Source organism: Amborella trichopoda, chromosome 7 (assembly GCF_054954075.1).
Source record: "Amborella trichopoda isolate Santa Cruz 75 chromosome 7, AtrichopodaSantaCruz75HAP2 v2.0, whole genome shotgun sequence".
NCBI lineage: Eukaryota > Viridiplantae > Streptophyta > Magnoliopsida > Amborellales > Amborellaceae > Amborella > Amborella trichopoda.
The window spans coordinates 38,264,035-38,277,416 of NC_142342.1; the positions used below are offsets into that span (position 1 = coordinate 38,264,035).

General features: G+C 33.9%; 1 protein-coding gene across 1 annotated transcript; it reads left to right on the top strand.

The window, feature by feature from the left end:
- The first annotated feature begins 8,200 nt into the window (after positions 1 to 8,200).
- On the top strand, positions 8,201 to 9,716 carry LOC105421180 (LOB domain-containing protein 29-like). The gene is made up of 2 exons (XM_011627587.3): positions 8,201 to 8,582; positions 9,206 to 9,716. Exons 1-2 carry the CDS (start codon positions 8,304 to 8,306, stop codon positions 9,509 to 9,511), a joined length of 585 nt encoding a protein of 194 aa, XP_011625889.1. The 5' UTR covers positions 8,201 to 8,303; the 3' UTR covers positions 9,512 to 9,716.
- Positions 9,717 to 13,382: the final 3,666 nt, after the last annotated feature.

Consider the following 13,382-nt stretch of genomic DNA (forward strand, 5'->3'; position numbering starts at 1 on the left):
TCCCTCACAGCAAGGCAGTGTCAGATATCCATCATCTGTCATTACATGGGATGCAAGCATAGAAGCAGTTTACAATGACACACTTTGGTGTCTGAAGCAAAAACTAGCAATATTTAACATAAAATATACAAACAGTTGCAGACAAAGACAAGGACTGAACCATAATTTAGGCCCTTGAATGCTATGTTTCACCATTTTTCTCTTCTAAATGATTGAGTATTCAAACTTTGGTCATATGTGCTCTAGCTAAAGGATGGAGGCATATGGACCCCATAACCTATAACTTAGTTATGTGAAATGTTTTGAGCTTCAAAGATCCAATTTATATAACATAGTTTTTTAAGGTTGGGTTTGCCTCAGAATAAAGGAACTGTGGGGGTCTAGTGATGAAAACCCTAACCCAAGCTGTTTTTGGGTGTCGGTTTGACTGTGTGATGAGGGCCAAGGAGGAACACTATTAGCTACGCCATCGTTTTCTAGGTCATTAGAGCCAAATTTGACCATCTTCTTGTATTTTTCTTTCTCATTTTGTCTGTATTTTTTATTGGTGATGTTTCTTTTTTTATTTTTTCATGAGTAAGCTAGGTTTATCTACCCTTCTTTTATATTATTTTTATATTTATTTTGATCAATTCCATGTATGAGATGGGGTTTCTCCACTTTCTTGAAATATTTATTCTTCTTTCACAGAGCTAGGGTGACCATACTATAAATTAGTCAGTAGAGAGCATGAGTGGGGCGGCATAGAAAGGCATCAATTTCCAAGGGCAAAATTTGGAATAATAGTTTAACAACGAGATTGTATATTATGAAATCAATTTACTTTTGGTATAAAGAGGTGACAATTATCATAAACTCTACCAGCTTGGGTGGCTCATAAAGTTTGAAAAGAATTTTTTTGAACTTCAATTATTGCAATTACAAAAGAATCTATTTTCCTAGCATTTAGGACATTCACTCTCTCATGTAAATGTCTATCTAGAAGCGCTTTTTGAACATCAAATTTTGGGGATAAATTTTGATAATGTAACGCCCTCAGCGTAGCGACCAGAAGAATTTGTGCAACTCTGTAAGGGTGTGTTCGATTTCTAGGTTATGCGGCTTTGGAAACTTCATCTTCTAATAATGTTGCACTTTTATGTTTGATAACGGGAAGTTTTACAGTGAAGTGGATGTTGTGATACCCACTTAATTTATATATAAAGCTAAACATATAAGTTAAGTGGATACTGTGAGTTCTATGAGGGATTATGAAACTCGGGGTACCCACTTCTCTAAAACTGCATCTTTAAAAAATGAAACAAGACTCTCACATTAAATATTGATCGTCCAATTTTTCAATGCTCAATCTGTATTTAGGAACTCAAAATCTATTTTCTTTTCTACCAATACTCACATAGTGATTATAATATGGATCTTACTATAATATGGATACCAAAATTTCATACCCTATAAATTTCCCAAAACCTTTTAGTTAAAGGAGCAAACGTACAGTGCGCGCTGCAGGAGCATGATAGCGCTCATTATTAGATCCTATTGAGCGAGAAATAACACACCATATCTTGAACATGCGTCTAGAGAGAATAGAAAAAGACACGTGAAGAGGACGATGTCTACTTTTCACACGTGCGGTTCCCTGACATGCACGTGCACAGCCGCACAATGATTAGAAAAACAAATCGAGTCACTCAATTTTTAATACGGACGCGGTTGGTTAGGATGCGGCCGGCCGTATATTATAAATATAATCAGATCTTAATTTTCAGAGTATGTATAATTTTTAATATGGAGATCATGAATATGAAAAAAAATTAATTTGAAAATTAAAAATAATAATTATATTAAAAAAATATTTGGATGTTAGTTGTAATTGTTTTCAGATAAACCACCTACTTGCATCTATTTTTAAAATGGATGTTTTACACCTCTGGCCTGTATATTGTAGAAATGTGGTCCAGCCCGCATAAAACAATTGTTTTTTTAATAATTCTCCCAACGTTGGTGGTCAAATAATTTTACAAGAGTATTAAGCACCTACAATGTTGGTGGATTACTAAAACAATGGGTAGTTGTATGTGCTCATTTTTTGGGCAAATAAACATATATTACAAATTGCAAAATGGGGCCTAAGCTTGAAGACCCTCCGTTATTTGCAAAGTTTCTGAATTAGCCGGTTCACTTATTTAAAATTTTAGGAAATGAAAACTGCAATATGATTGGTCGGAACTTGAAAAAAAAATTATCAAAAATATAAGTAAATATTTTTTGACATGGTTTTAGTACCGTCTATCTTAAATTTTCATGGGGCTACAATCTTTTAGCATCAGTCTCCAAGATAGATGTTACATGGGCTACTGGACGCTATTGTGGAAGTGCGTTCTTTAATGCACAAATTAATTTTCCTTTATTTAATCACCTATTTCTAAAAGGGTGTAGATTCTATAAGACCTGGGCCTCATGAAAAAAAGGCAAAGCCTCACCTTGAAACCTTATTTAAAAAATACTTTGGGCATGGGAAATCTCTATGATGGCTCTAAGTCAACCGCCGATTATGAAATTTGTAACTCAAGAAATGCTACAATTATCGACAATATGCTCAAAAAATGCTACACTTGAAAATCGACAATATGGATGGTCTAAATAATATATTATCGGAAAAATATACAATGAGACCATTTACTTGTGGTATAAGGTAGTCACAATTAATCATGATCGTTGGACATGAAATTTAGTGGTTGTATTTATTCTATTGACCAAACTCAAAGTTTACTCTCTTTTTTTTGAACTTCTGGACACACCCAAGCTATCCGATTTCACATAAGATGGTTATAAGTAAATGTGACCTCCTTAGATAAATAGTCTCATTATATATAATCTTTATATTATATGGTGTGGTTTGTATAGAGCCCAGGCTCTAAACAATCAAATTAGAGCCCAATTTCAAATAATATCGAGAAATATGATTTTAATACCGGAAATCTTTATGATAGCCCTAAAATATATTTTCATATTTAATTATAAAATTTAAATATTCAAAAACAGTGTAGATTGAACAAATATTTGAAAACTTGAAAACCTTCAAAATTGATGGTTCAAAAATGCATTACAAGATGCACTATTTCCAAAACTTGAAATCCACTTTTTTTCTCATGTCCATGTATCTTGACGTCGAGATAATCAAATTGATGATATTTGGCATTAAAACAACCTCTTTTAGTAAATTTTTTGATGTGGGCTCTAATTTGATTGTTTAGAGCCTCGACTCTATATAAACTTTTTCCTTGATTATAATATACATTTTTTTTAAGGAAAAAGTTTATATAGAGCCTAGGCTCTAAACAATCAAATTAGAGGCTACCTCAAAAAATTCACTAGAAGAGGTTGTTTCGATAGCCAAATATCCTCAGATTGATCATCTCGACATCAAGATGCCTGGACTTGAGAAAAAAATAGATTTCAAGTTTTAGAAATAGTGCATCTTGTAACGTATTTTTGGACCGTCAATTTCTAAGTTATTCAAGTTTTCATAAATTTGCTTGATCTACACTATTTTTGAAGTTTTAAAATTTATAATTAAAGGTGAACATATATTTTAAGGCTACCACAAAGATTTTCAATATTGAAACATTTTTTCTCGATACTATTTGAAGGTGGGCTCTAATTTGATTGTTTAGAGCCTCGGCTCTATACAAACCGCACCGTATTTTTAATACTTAAAATCTTAATTTTTTTTTCACATATCATAGTAGTCAAGTCCTTGAAGGTTTTTAAAGGTCAGAACTGCAATTTTTCATCAGAAAACATTTTCCGTTCTCGAATGCCTTGAGCCGTCCATTTCTTGCTGACGCGGATATGGGACCCGTCTAATAATAATCTTTGGCGTGCCAACTCAGCAATTGCGGGCATATTCTTATGAGATGAGATGACGTCATCGGCGTGCATCCCAGTCACACGTGCTGCAGTCCCTGCACCCCGGACGACAAAAAAAAAAAAAAAAAGAAAAAAAAGGAGTAAACGGGGTTAAAACTTTGACAGTACAGCATAGAGATAATTGGAAAAAAGCAAGCATGAATTTTGCATCTAATGAAATAATGAGAGAACAAAAAAAATTTAGTGGGCTGAATTTCCAACATCGGGATGAAAAAGAAATTAAAAAATATTTTTTTTTCAAAATTTAAAAGTTCTCATGCATTTTGTATTTTACACTTAAGTCCATTTTTTTATTATGAACATTGTATTTTAAAGCAAAATTAAAGATTCCCCCAATATGTACTGTCTAGGCGTCCTCCCTTTGACATTTTCCATACCGCACCATTGGCTCCAACGCTATTTTTCTTAGCAATTACCCCCAATTAAAAAATCTTATTTTTTGAACCAAAATATATCTCATTTATTAACCCATGACCCATGTTTTCATAACATGTGCCGAACCGGCACAAAAATGTTATGGACCGGTACAAGTTGAATATAGAGTTGGTATGACACAAAAGATGTTCCGGACCAGCTCGATACAAGTTGTGTCGGTCTAGCATATTTTATGCCGAACCAGTTTAGAGAAAGAAAGCGGGAAACGTGGCAAAAAAGAGGGTATTTTGATAAAAAAAAAAGTCAGCTTTTGTCAGGGGGTAGTTGTAGAAAAATAGTATTGGAGTTAATAGTGCGATATCAAAAGTGTTGTGATGGAGGTATGCATAAAAAATACAAACTAAGGGGTATCTATAATATTTTTTATTTTAAATTTTTATTACAGATTTGAATGAATTTAAATTTTGGGCATCCATACTTCTCATCATAACACACTTGTAAAAAATATTAATGATATAATTAGGACAATTTATCAAACTACCCCTTACACATTAAGTATTTAACTTTTTTCCATTTGCCACTATTCCAACTCAAGACCATGTATTTTTCTATGGGTATTTTTAAATAAATTAAAATAACTGGGCAAGTTGTTAAGGGATTGTATACAATGAGACTATTTATCTTTGGTACAAGGAGGTCACAATTACTTGAAACAATCCGATGTGAAATCTGATAGCTTGGGTGTATTATAAGGTTCGAAAAATTTTCTTTTAAACTTTGAACTTGGTCAATAGAATAAATACAACCTCTTAATATGACATTCAATGGTCAAGATTAATTGTGACCACCTTGTACCAAAGGTAAATGATCTCATTGTATACTTTTCCAATTGGTAAATTGTTCATCTGCTATGGGTAATTTGATCAATTACTCATGTAATCATGTTAAATAAAATGATCATAATACCCCTACATATTTGGTGCATTTTTATGTAATTTATTTATTTTAATTTTTCGATAATTTTTACAAATGTGAAATGTTGAAAAGTATCAAATGCCTAAATTTGAGCTTAATCCATATAAAAAAGACAACAATATCAAACTAAAATACATAAAAAGTGGGACTTTACCATAAAATATAAAATACACAAGGTTATTTTTTTATTATGATGATGCAATAGGAATTTTTTTTAAAAAAGTTCCCTTCTAACAAATACAGTTTTTTAGCATTAATGTTATTTTGAGCACAATTAGGTGGTGATGGATCTCAATATTCGGTACTAGTGCTAAATTTCTCCAAAAAATTTAAATAGTTGAATGAAAAGGTTATGAAGACGAAATATGGCAGAAGATTAGTTTTGTAAGGGAGTGTGAAGGTAAAGAAACAGGGGGAATATTAGGTAGAAGACATGATTTTCCTTGGAGACAGTGAAAAGATCCAACTTCAATAAATATTATTTCGAAAATGCATTTTTATGCCGACTCATGTGCGTTCACACGTGTTGATTATATTGCAAGGCAATCACGCATAAATAATACAATGACGGTCCATTTCTCACACGTGCATGGAACACGCTTGAAAGCATTAAAGGATGCTGGTTTTTTTTTTCTTTTCCGCCCTCCCTTCTTTAACTTTGTGTTTTATTTTGGTTTTTCTTTCAATTTTATTTGGCCTAGCTACGTCTAGCTCGGCCCAATCAGGTCTAAGCTGAGCCTAGGCCAGCCCTATGAGGACAAGGGTTAGGGGCGGCCTGGCCGAAGCCGGGCTCGTTGCCACCCCTAAGTAGGGGTAGTGGGGATGGGGGCATATAAATAAATTCAATACGGGTCAAGTTTTGTTGTGCATCTACAAGTAAATAGTTTCTATTGGGATTGTATATAATGAGACCTACAGGTAAATAGTTTCTATTGGGATTGTATATAATGAGACCATTTACTTATGGTAAAAAGAAGATATAATTACTTATAACCATTCGATGTGAAATTTGATAGTTTGACTTTACCATAAAGTTCAAAAAAAAAAATTTTGAACTTTATACTTCGTCAATAGAATAAATGCAACCACTCAATTTCACATCCAAATGTCAAGATTAATTATAATCATCTTATTAAAAAGATAAATGATCGCATTGTATACTTTTCCATTTCATTTCTATTTGGGCAATACAGAGAGGGGGTGATTAAACAACTTCTCTTGGTACTGTGGTAGTCCATGTTTACATCAATGACTAGAGAGAGAGGGGCTTCTGATCCTGCAACACTATGAAACCCTAAATGAAACAAATAAAACCCTGATTTTTCCTATTCTTTCGAATCAGGAGGTCGAAAAGTAACATTTATTCTAGAGCCATGCTCCTTTATACTTAATAAAAATATGATAGAGGGATAGATTCCTATTTTGGTAGTAGAGAGAGGAGATTGGATAACTATAACTTATTTTAGTAATATGGTTGTCCTTGTGTACATATTAGAGAGAGAGAGAGAGAGGTTCTCTCTAGATTTTAGCACTCCCTCTTTAGGAGGAAATAGCTTCTCTCTAGGCTTTAGTAGTCCCACACAGTTCACTTGAAAGGGCAAAAAGAAGGAAAGGAATAAGGGAAAGGGCAGTGAGTTTTAAGGTGCTAAAAAAAGGCTTTAGGGAAAGTATTAATATGTCTGTTGGTGGTGTCCCTTTCTAGATTAGTTGAACCTCCACATTATTATTGTACTAAGAGACTCATATTTAAATGATCCCAAGGAATTAGTTTGCCTTCTTGTCTCCAAGATCACTTGCTAAGGTAAGTGGCCAACAAGTACACATGATGGAACCATTGTGATTATGCATAATGGTTGCCAGGAAATGGAGCCTTGTATAACTATGTGGCCACTTGACACTGTAGCTCAAGTGGGTCCATGCCAAACCCAATCAACATTTACTTAACCAGGCCATCTGTTTGGTTTTTCTAGAGTGAGAAAGTTTCTCTCTCTAAAAAAATTATTTTTTTTGTCTAAATAAAAGCTCTTGTTAGGGCACAAAGTTGGTTTTTTGGTTGAGAGAGAGAAACTTTATTGGAATAAAAACTTTGCTTTGTAAAAAGTAAGGGAGTTTATGGTAACCTTTATTTCTTGTAAATGGTGTTTATGCATGCCTAGTGAGAGTGGCCTACATATTGGACCACTACTAGGCCCTTAGTGTGTGATTCAAAGAGAATAATAAGTAAATTGATGATAGGTTGTTACTCAATTGTCATTACACTACTGCTCAAAGTTCGCTCTCTAATGCATGTACAATCATAGTACAGGTTCACCTCTCTCTCTCTCTCCAAGTACATAGTAATCTCTCATATATATGGACAACAGCCGTATATGATGAGCTCTCTGTCTCTTAAAGTACATGATCTTTTGAAAATGGGTCGGCGCCTTGCTGGTGGTATTGTCAAGCTTTATGAAGAAGTCTCGGATTTTATTCTCATCAAAAATAGGAACTCAAATCTCCAATGACCAACACTCAAAGAACCGGCTGAGGGCCAGGTAGCAAAAATGGTGGGAGCCACTACATAACGTCTTGAGTTCTATTCCTACTGTGGATAGAGGACCCCATCCCGATTGAACTATGGAATAGAACCAAGGTGGGTCGTCATTTTCTTGTGCTCATTTTTTTATTGTCCAATGTAATTTGGTAGAATGTCATTTCTTGCTTCCCTTGATACGAAGGCTCATTGCCCGTATCATCTTCTGTTAACTTATTCTCATATGTGAGCTCTTTTGTCTTTTACACCCCATGAGAGGAATCTCATATTCAAGCTATTAAATTTGAGATGGGGTAAAGGGCTTTTGTCTAGAAAAACTATGTAATTTGTAGGCCATTAGGGAGACAACATGGAATTAACAATTCTAATAACTATTCAATAGAATAACTCACATTCTTCTCCCTTCACAGCATTTATAAGCACTAGAGCTTGGAAGCCATGGCTCCAAACTCCACCCATCAAAGAAAAAAACCAGTCCAGTCCAGCCAAGATGACAGGCTTTGGATCTCCATGTGGAGCCTGCAAGTTTCTTAGAAGAAAGTGTGCCAGGGGTTGTATTTTTGCACCATATTTTTGCAATGAGCAAGGTGCCACCAATTTTGCAGCTATACATAAGGTCTTTGGTGCTAGTAATGTCTCCAAGCTCTTAACCCATTTGCCAATTAGCGACCGTAGTGAGGCGGCAGTGACAATTTCTTACGAAGCACAGGCAAGGCTTAAAGACCCCATCTATGGCTGTGTCGCCCACATTTTTGCCCTGCAACAAGAGGTGAATCAAACAATAGTTTGTTTCATCATGTGTAGATCTTTGATTGAATCTCATCACCATTTTTTCATAGTTTTTTAACACTGTTGCGAGAACGCTAGTGTGGGGCCTTGCATAGATTGGGAACCCAATTCCCATGGTAAAAATAAATCAAACATGAATAGTTTGAGAGTAGTGAGACAAATATCATTATCAGACTTAGGTCAACAGTAGCTGTTGCTGTAATAAATTCTCATGCAGGGGTTGTTAGAAAATTGTAGATTAAGTCAGGCGAAGCTCATGTCGCGATAGAAATCGCTCTAGAACAGAAGCTTGAATCCATTCATTCATTGATCAACCAAGTTGAAATCGCTTACCTTCCTAAGGTTTGATTTAGCATTGAGCTGATCAAAACAAATTAGTTTATTTATAAGGTTTAGGACATTTATTAGCATAAATTGAAGGATTTAGGAGGAGGATTGATTTATTGTTATCTTTTGATGAAATATATTGGTCAAATTAGACATTCAAATTTAACTAAATCAAACCTCAACTGTATCTGAAACTCTGAATGTGCCCTAGCACATTATAGCATGCACTATTGTTTGCACGTGCCTTGTTCTAACGTCGTGTGCCTTAATTTACAGGTTGTCAACCTGCAAGCTCAGTTGCTTTCTCTGAAGGAACAGGTAGCCCATAGTCAAGTTAGCACCACATCAAGCCCACAGTTCCCTTATCAATCAGAAAACCCTACCTTCAGCCAACAATCAATGGCAAACATGTCACAGTGTTTGTCAAATGCCTTAGGGAACTGTGAACCAATGCTGTACAATGGCTTCACTGACACAAGCCATATTGGTGGAGGATACTTTGGAAACAATGGAGAGGAGTTAACAAATATAGGTTGCTCTTCTCAAACCATAGACTCTTATTCAAGCATGCAAATGAACTAAAGGAAATTCATGCACCAGGAGATGGAGGACAACTTTGGAGACTTACAATCAATGGCTTTTTCTTATCTCAAAAGCACATAAGATGATTATTTAGGAATCCTATGGATACACAGGGAATGAAGCATAAATATATGCTATTTAAAATCATTGAAGGGACATTTTGAGGAAATTGATATCGTACTACGGTAGCTGGCAATTTTCAGCACTGAAGAGGCTTTAGATTAGTTCTACAAGGCTCTAGTATCACATTGAATTTGTAATGTAGAGTGTAGACAAAGGCTAGCTCAGAGTGCCATGTGTATCTTGTGTTGTATTTGATTTTAAAAGGGAAAAGACCAAGACTCATCTCTCTCTCTCTCTCTCAAAATCAATCAATCCGTCAATTAAAAGCTTCTACCTTGGACAAAAGGACTCATGATAATATATCAAATCCAATTTTATTCCTCTCAGCCAAAATTGTTTGCAAGACAGACAGTTTGAAATGACTAAAAGCCTTTGACGCACCAAGATAGTAGGGTGGATGGGTGGGTTGGGTGGGTAGCAGAGGCTCATGTTGACATAGCTGTCTTGGCAAAACCCTTTTTCACTGTAATGTTATTATCTTTGTAGCTAATTCTGGTGTTATTCATTTGTTTATTCTGTGATTTCTTTATGTTCTCTTTGAATTCATTTCTTCTTTGATTTATGCTATTTTTTATAACTCCTACCTATTTCATTTATACTTTAATTTCTATTTATTTGTTTTTGGAATGTAACATGTATCTTATGACTTGTGATTGTGTTTTATCATAATTATTTTAATTTTTGTTTTCCAGACTTTGATTACATGCTATGAAGAACTTACCAATTAATGTGGGAGTTACCCCTAATACAATTGAATATCTTACTTTTACTAATCTCTCTTAACTGAATCATTCCCTATTTTATTTCCATCTTTCTCAATTTGTTATTTTCTTCCTATATTTAATTCCATGATCTAACTTTAGTTTGACTTCATTTGCTACTTTTTTTTACCCTTTTGTGCCCCAAATTAGTTGAAGCTCTGGTTTTTAAGTTTTCCTTTTGGACTTTAATTTTTTGCTCTTTACACATTTCCTCTTTTTTTTTTCTTCTACTTAACCTTTTGTATTTTTTTATTAGTATGGAATATTTTTTCTTAAAATTCATAGCTTTTTGTCGTATTTCTTTAATTTTTTGTTCTCATATTGTGTCCTCCCTTTATGTCATTGTTGTTTTCTTTGTTTTGCTTGATTTTTTGTTGATTTCTATTTTAGTTATGCCATTATAATGTTTTATCTATGTTATAGTTATGTTTTTGCTTGATCTCTTTATTTTTGATGTAATGTTTAGGGCATTAAGTTAATAGGATAATAACATGAATTAATAAGTTTCTAAGAAATGAATTCCTGTTTTACGAATTGATTAACATGGAAGAGTGCTATGTCATTTTTAATAATTGATTAGCAAATTCTAATTTCAATCCCCCAGATCGCCATGGCTATATTTGTTATGGTGAAATTTCTTATTTTCCGTACTTTCTTTAGGCGGGCCACTTCATTAAGGAGAACTTGATCTCAAACTCAATTTTGACTGTGAAATTTATTGGTCTTTTTTCTAACTGAATTCAATCAATGTGGTACTGAAATTTTATTTAATTTTTAAAAATTATGTATTTCATTATAGAGTTCATAGTTTCATTGGTATTTTACAGGGAATGCTTGATTTTAGATTTAGTTTATCAACATAAGAATTTCAGGGATTCTCTTATTTTCTTAATTTAACATTTACTTTCACATTTAGTGTTTCAACTATAAATAAATAAAGGTTCCATTGATCATGTCAGTTGTTAGTCTTGTTGGCTGAAAATTTTCCACTTTTTTTTTCCCTGTTTAATCAGAGACATCCAATAAAATGGAAGTGATCCCTTTTTAAAATTCTTAATTTTATGTTTTATAAGCATAATTATTAATATGATTTTTAACATGGCTTTGAAATGTTCTCTGGTTAAGTGGCATTGCTTATTATGGGAGAGTTGAGGGGGGAACTTCAGCTTAAGTCCCAGTTTCTTTTCATGAACTTACGAATTTGTATAGATTATAATGCAGCAATTAGGAATTCAAAAATTTTGACATAAATGAGATTTCTAGTAATTTGTTAAAGATGTAAATAGATGGTATTTTGGGTTGTGCAACTCCAAAAGGCTTATAGATTAGAGTCCTATGAAGTTTTTTTTATCACATAAAGTTTATGGCACACACCTTCAATTAAAATACCTTGAATTGGAAAATAATTGTTATGTTTATAAAGAAGTTTATAAGAGGGAAGTCAAGGAGGAAAGAACAATGCATAAATAGGATAGATTAAGGACAAGTTGGTGTCTTTAGATTTGCATGGCATTTCACAGACTGCAATCCATTAGGATTTCACATAGACTAATAACTCTATTGGTGTTTCATTTAGACTTTCTTATAATCTCTCATGCATATATTGATGTCTCATTTTATGTGACTTTTGAGCTTAATCAAGTTCTATTTCTTTGATAAGAGAGGGTTTTTTTATTTTTTTGCGAGAGTCAGTGGGGGAGAGGGCCTTTACTCTTGGTAGGAATTGAGCCTAAGATGTAGCGTTGGGAATCGTCAGGTACTAACCAATTAAGCCCGAGCTCTTTTTCCATGATAAGAGAGAATTTGAATAGAAAAAAAAAAATAGATATCAACTCTATGAAGAAAGGGGCAAGACAAAAGTAAATAGATATGCCGTTTTATCTATATAATACATAGGCAGTGACCATAAAATGTTTGAGAATCAAAATAATGAGGAAAATACCATTGCTACTACTTTTATAGAAGACATAAAAGTTTTGGAGATTAATTTAAGTTATAAAATTTAACTTGAATGAAAAGAAATGGAAAATGTACCTCATTGTTGCCATTAGTGTGATTTGCAATGCAAAAGGAAGCCGAATCTAACTCACCAAGTTGAAAATATGAGAGGGATTTTGCTCAAAAGATTAAAGAAGTGTATCAAATGGATCGTGGTGTATGAAGAAAGTATGCTGTAGTGTGCCATGGGCATATAGGATATATGAGGTGGATGTGTTTTGAAGGTTTTTGGATCAATCATCATTGAAGTGGAACTAAAATGGAAATGCTATGGTCAAAATCAAGTTCATACACTCCAAGTTTGAGCTCAAAGCTGAGAAAATCCTCTAATCATCCAAAACATGACCAAGCCCCATAAATTTGTACCCATTTGAGGAATAAAGTCAACAAAAATGATTGGAAGGGGCAAAGGTAAGATGTGGGGACATCCCTCAAGGGTTTTTATTTGAAGAGGACGTTCTCAATTTTGACGCATGTTTTATCAAGAATCAGCACTTTGTAGCTTAGGATCCGCTATAGAACTTCAATACATACTTAGATGATGACCAAGATTTTGTAGTTGAACTGATATTTGATTAAGAAAAGGTGAAGGACTTCAAGGTTAATCAATAAGTGAAGTTATTAATTCAGTCATCTACTCCAAAGCTCATCACCCATGGTATGCTCTAGGTCACTTATTTCTTACATTCCTTTTGTAAAGTTAGACTGATTTACGTGGGCCCCACTTACGGTTCCAGACATTCAAGAGGCCACTTCTCATCCATCCAATGTCGAATTTGGCTCAAATTTGAACCGTAGCATTAATATACTAATACCTTCTACCCATAATGTTATCGTGTCATTTATCCTTTTATATCGTGAGGAGGTTTTGCAAATTGGTCTTAGATCACCGTTGTGAAGTGGACAGTTGAGCTTTGCCAGACTGTATTTTGGTCATTTGGCCTTAGATTCACCTGAATTTTTTAGTGTAGCCTTGGGGTTCCTTGAAT

Coding starts and splice junctions, on each gene's coding strand:
- LOC105421180 (XM_011627587.3), top strand. CDS start 8,304: ATGACAGGCTTTGGATCTCCATGTGGAGCCTGCAAGTTTCTTAGAAGA. Junction 8,583..9,205: donor TTTTTGCCCTGCAACAAGAG/GTGAATCAAACA, acceptor CTTAATTTACAG/GTTGTCAACCTGCAAGCTCA.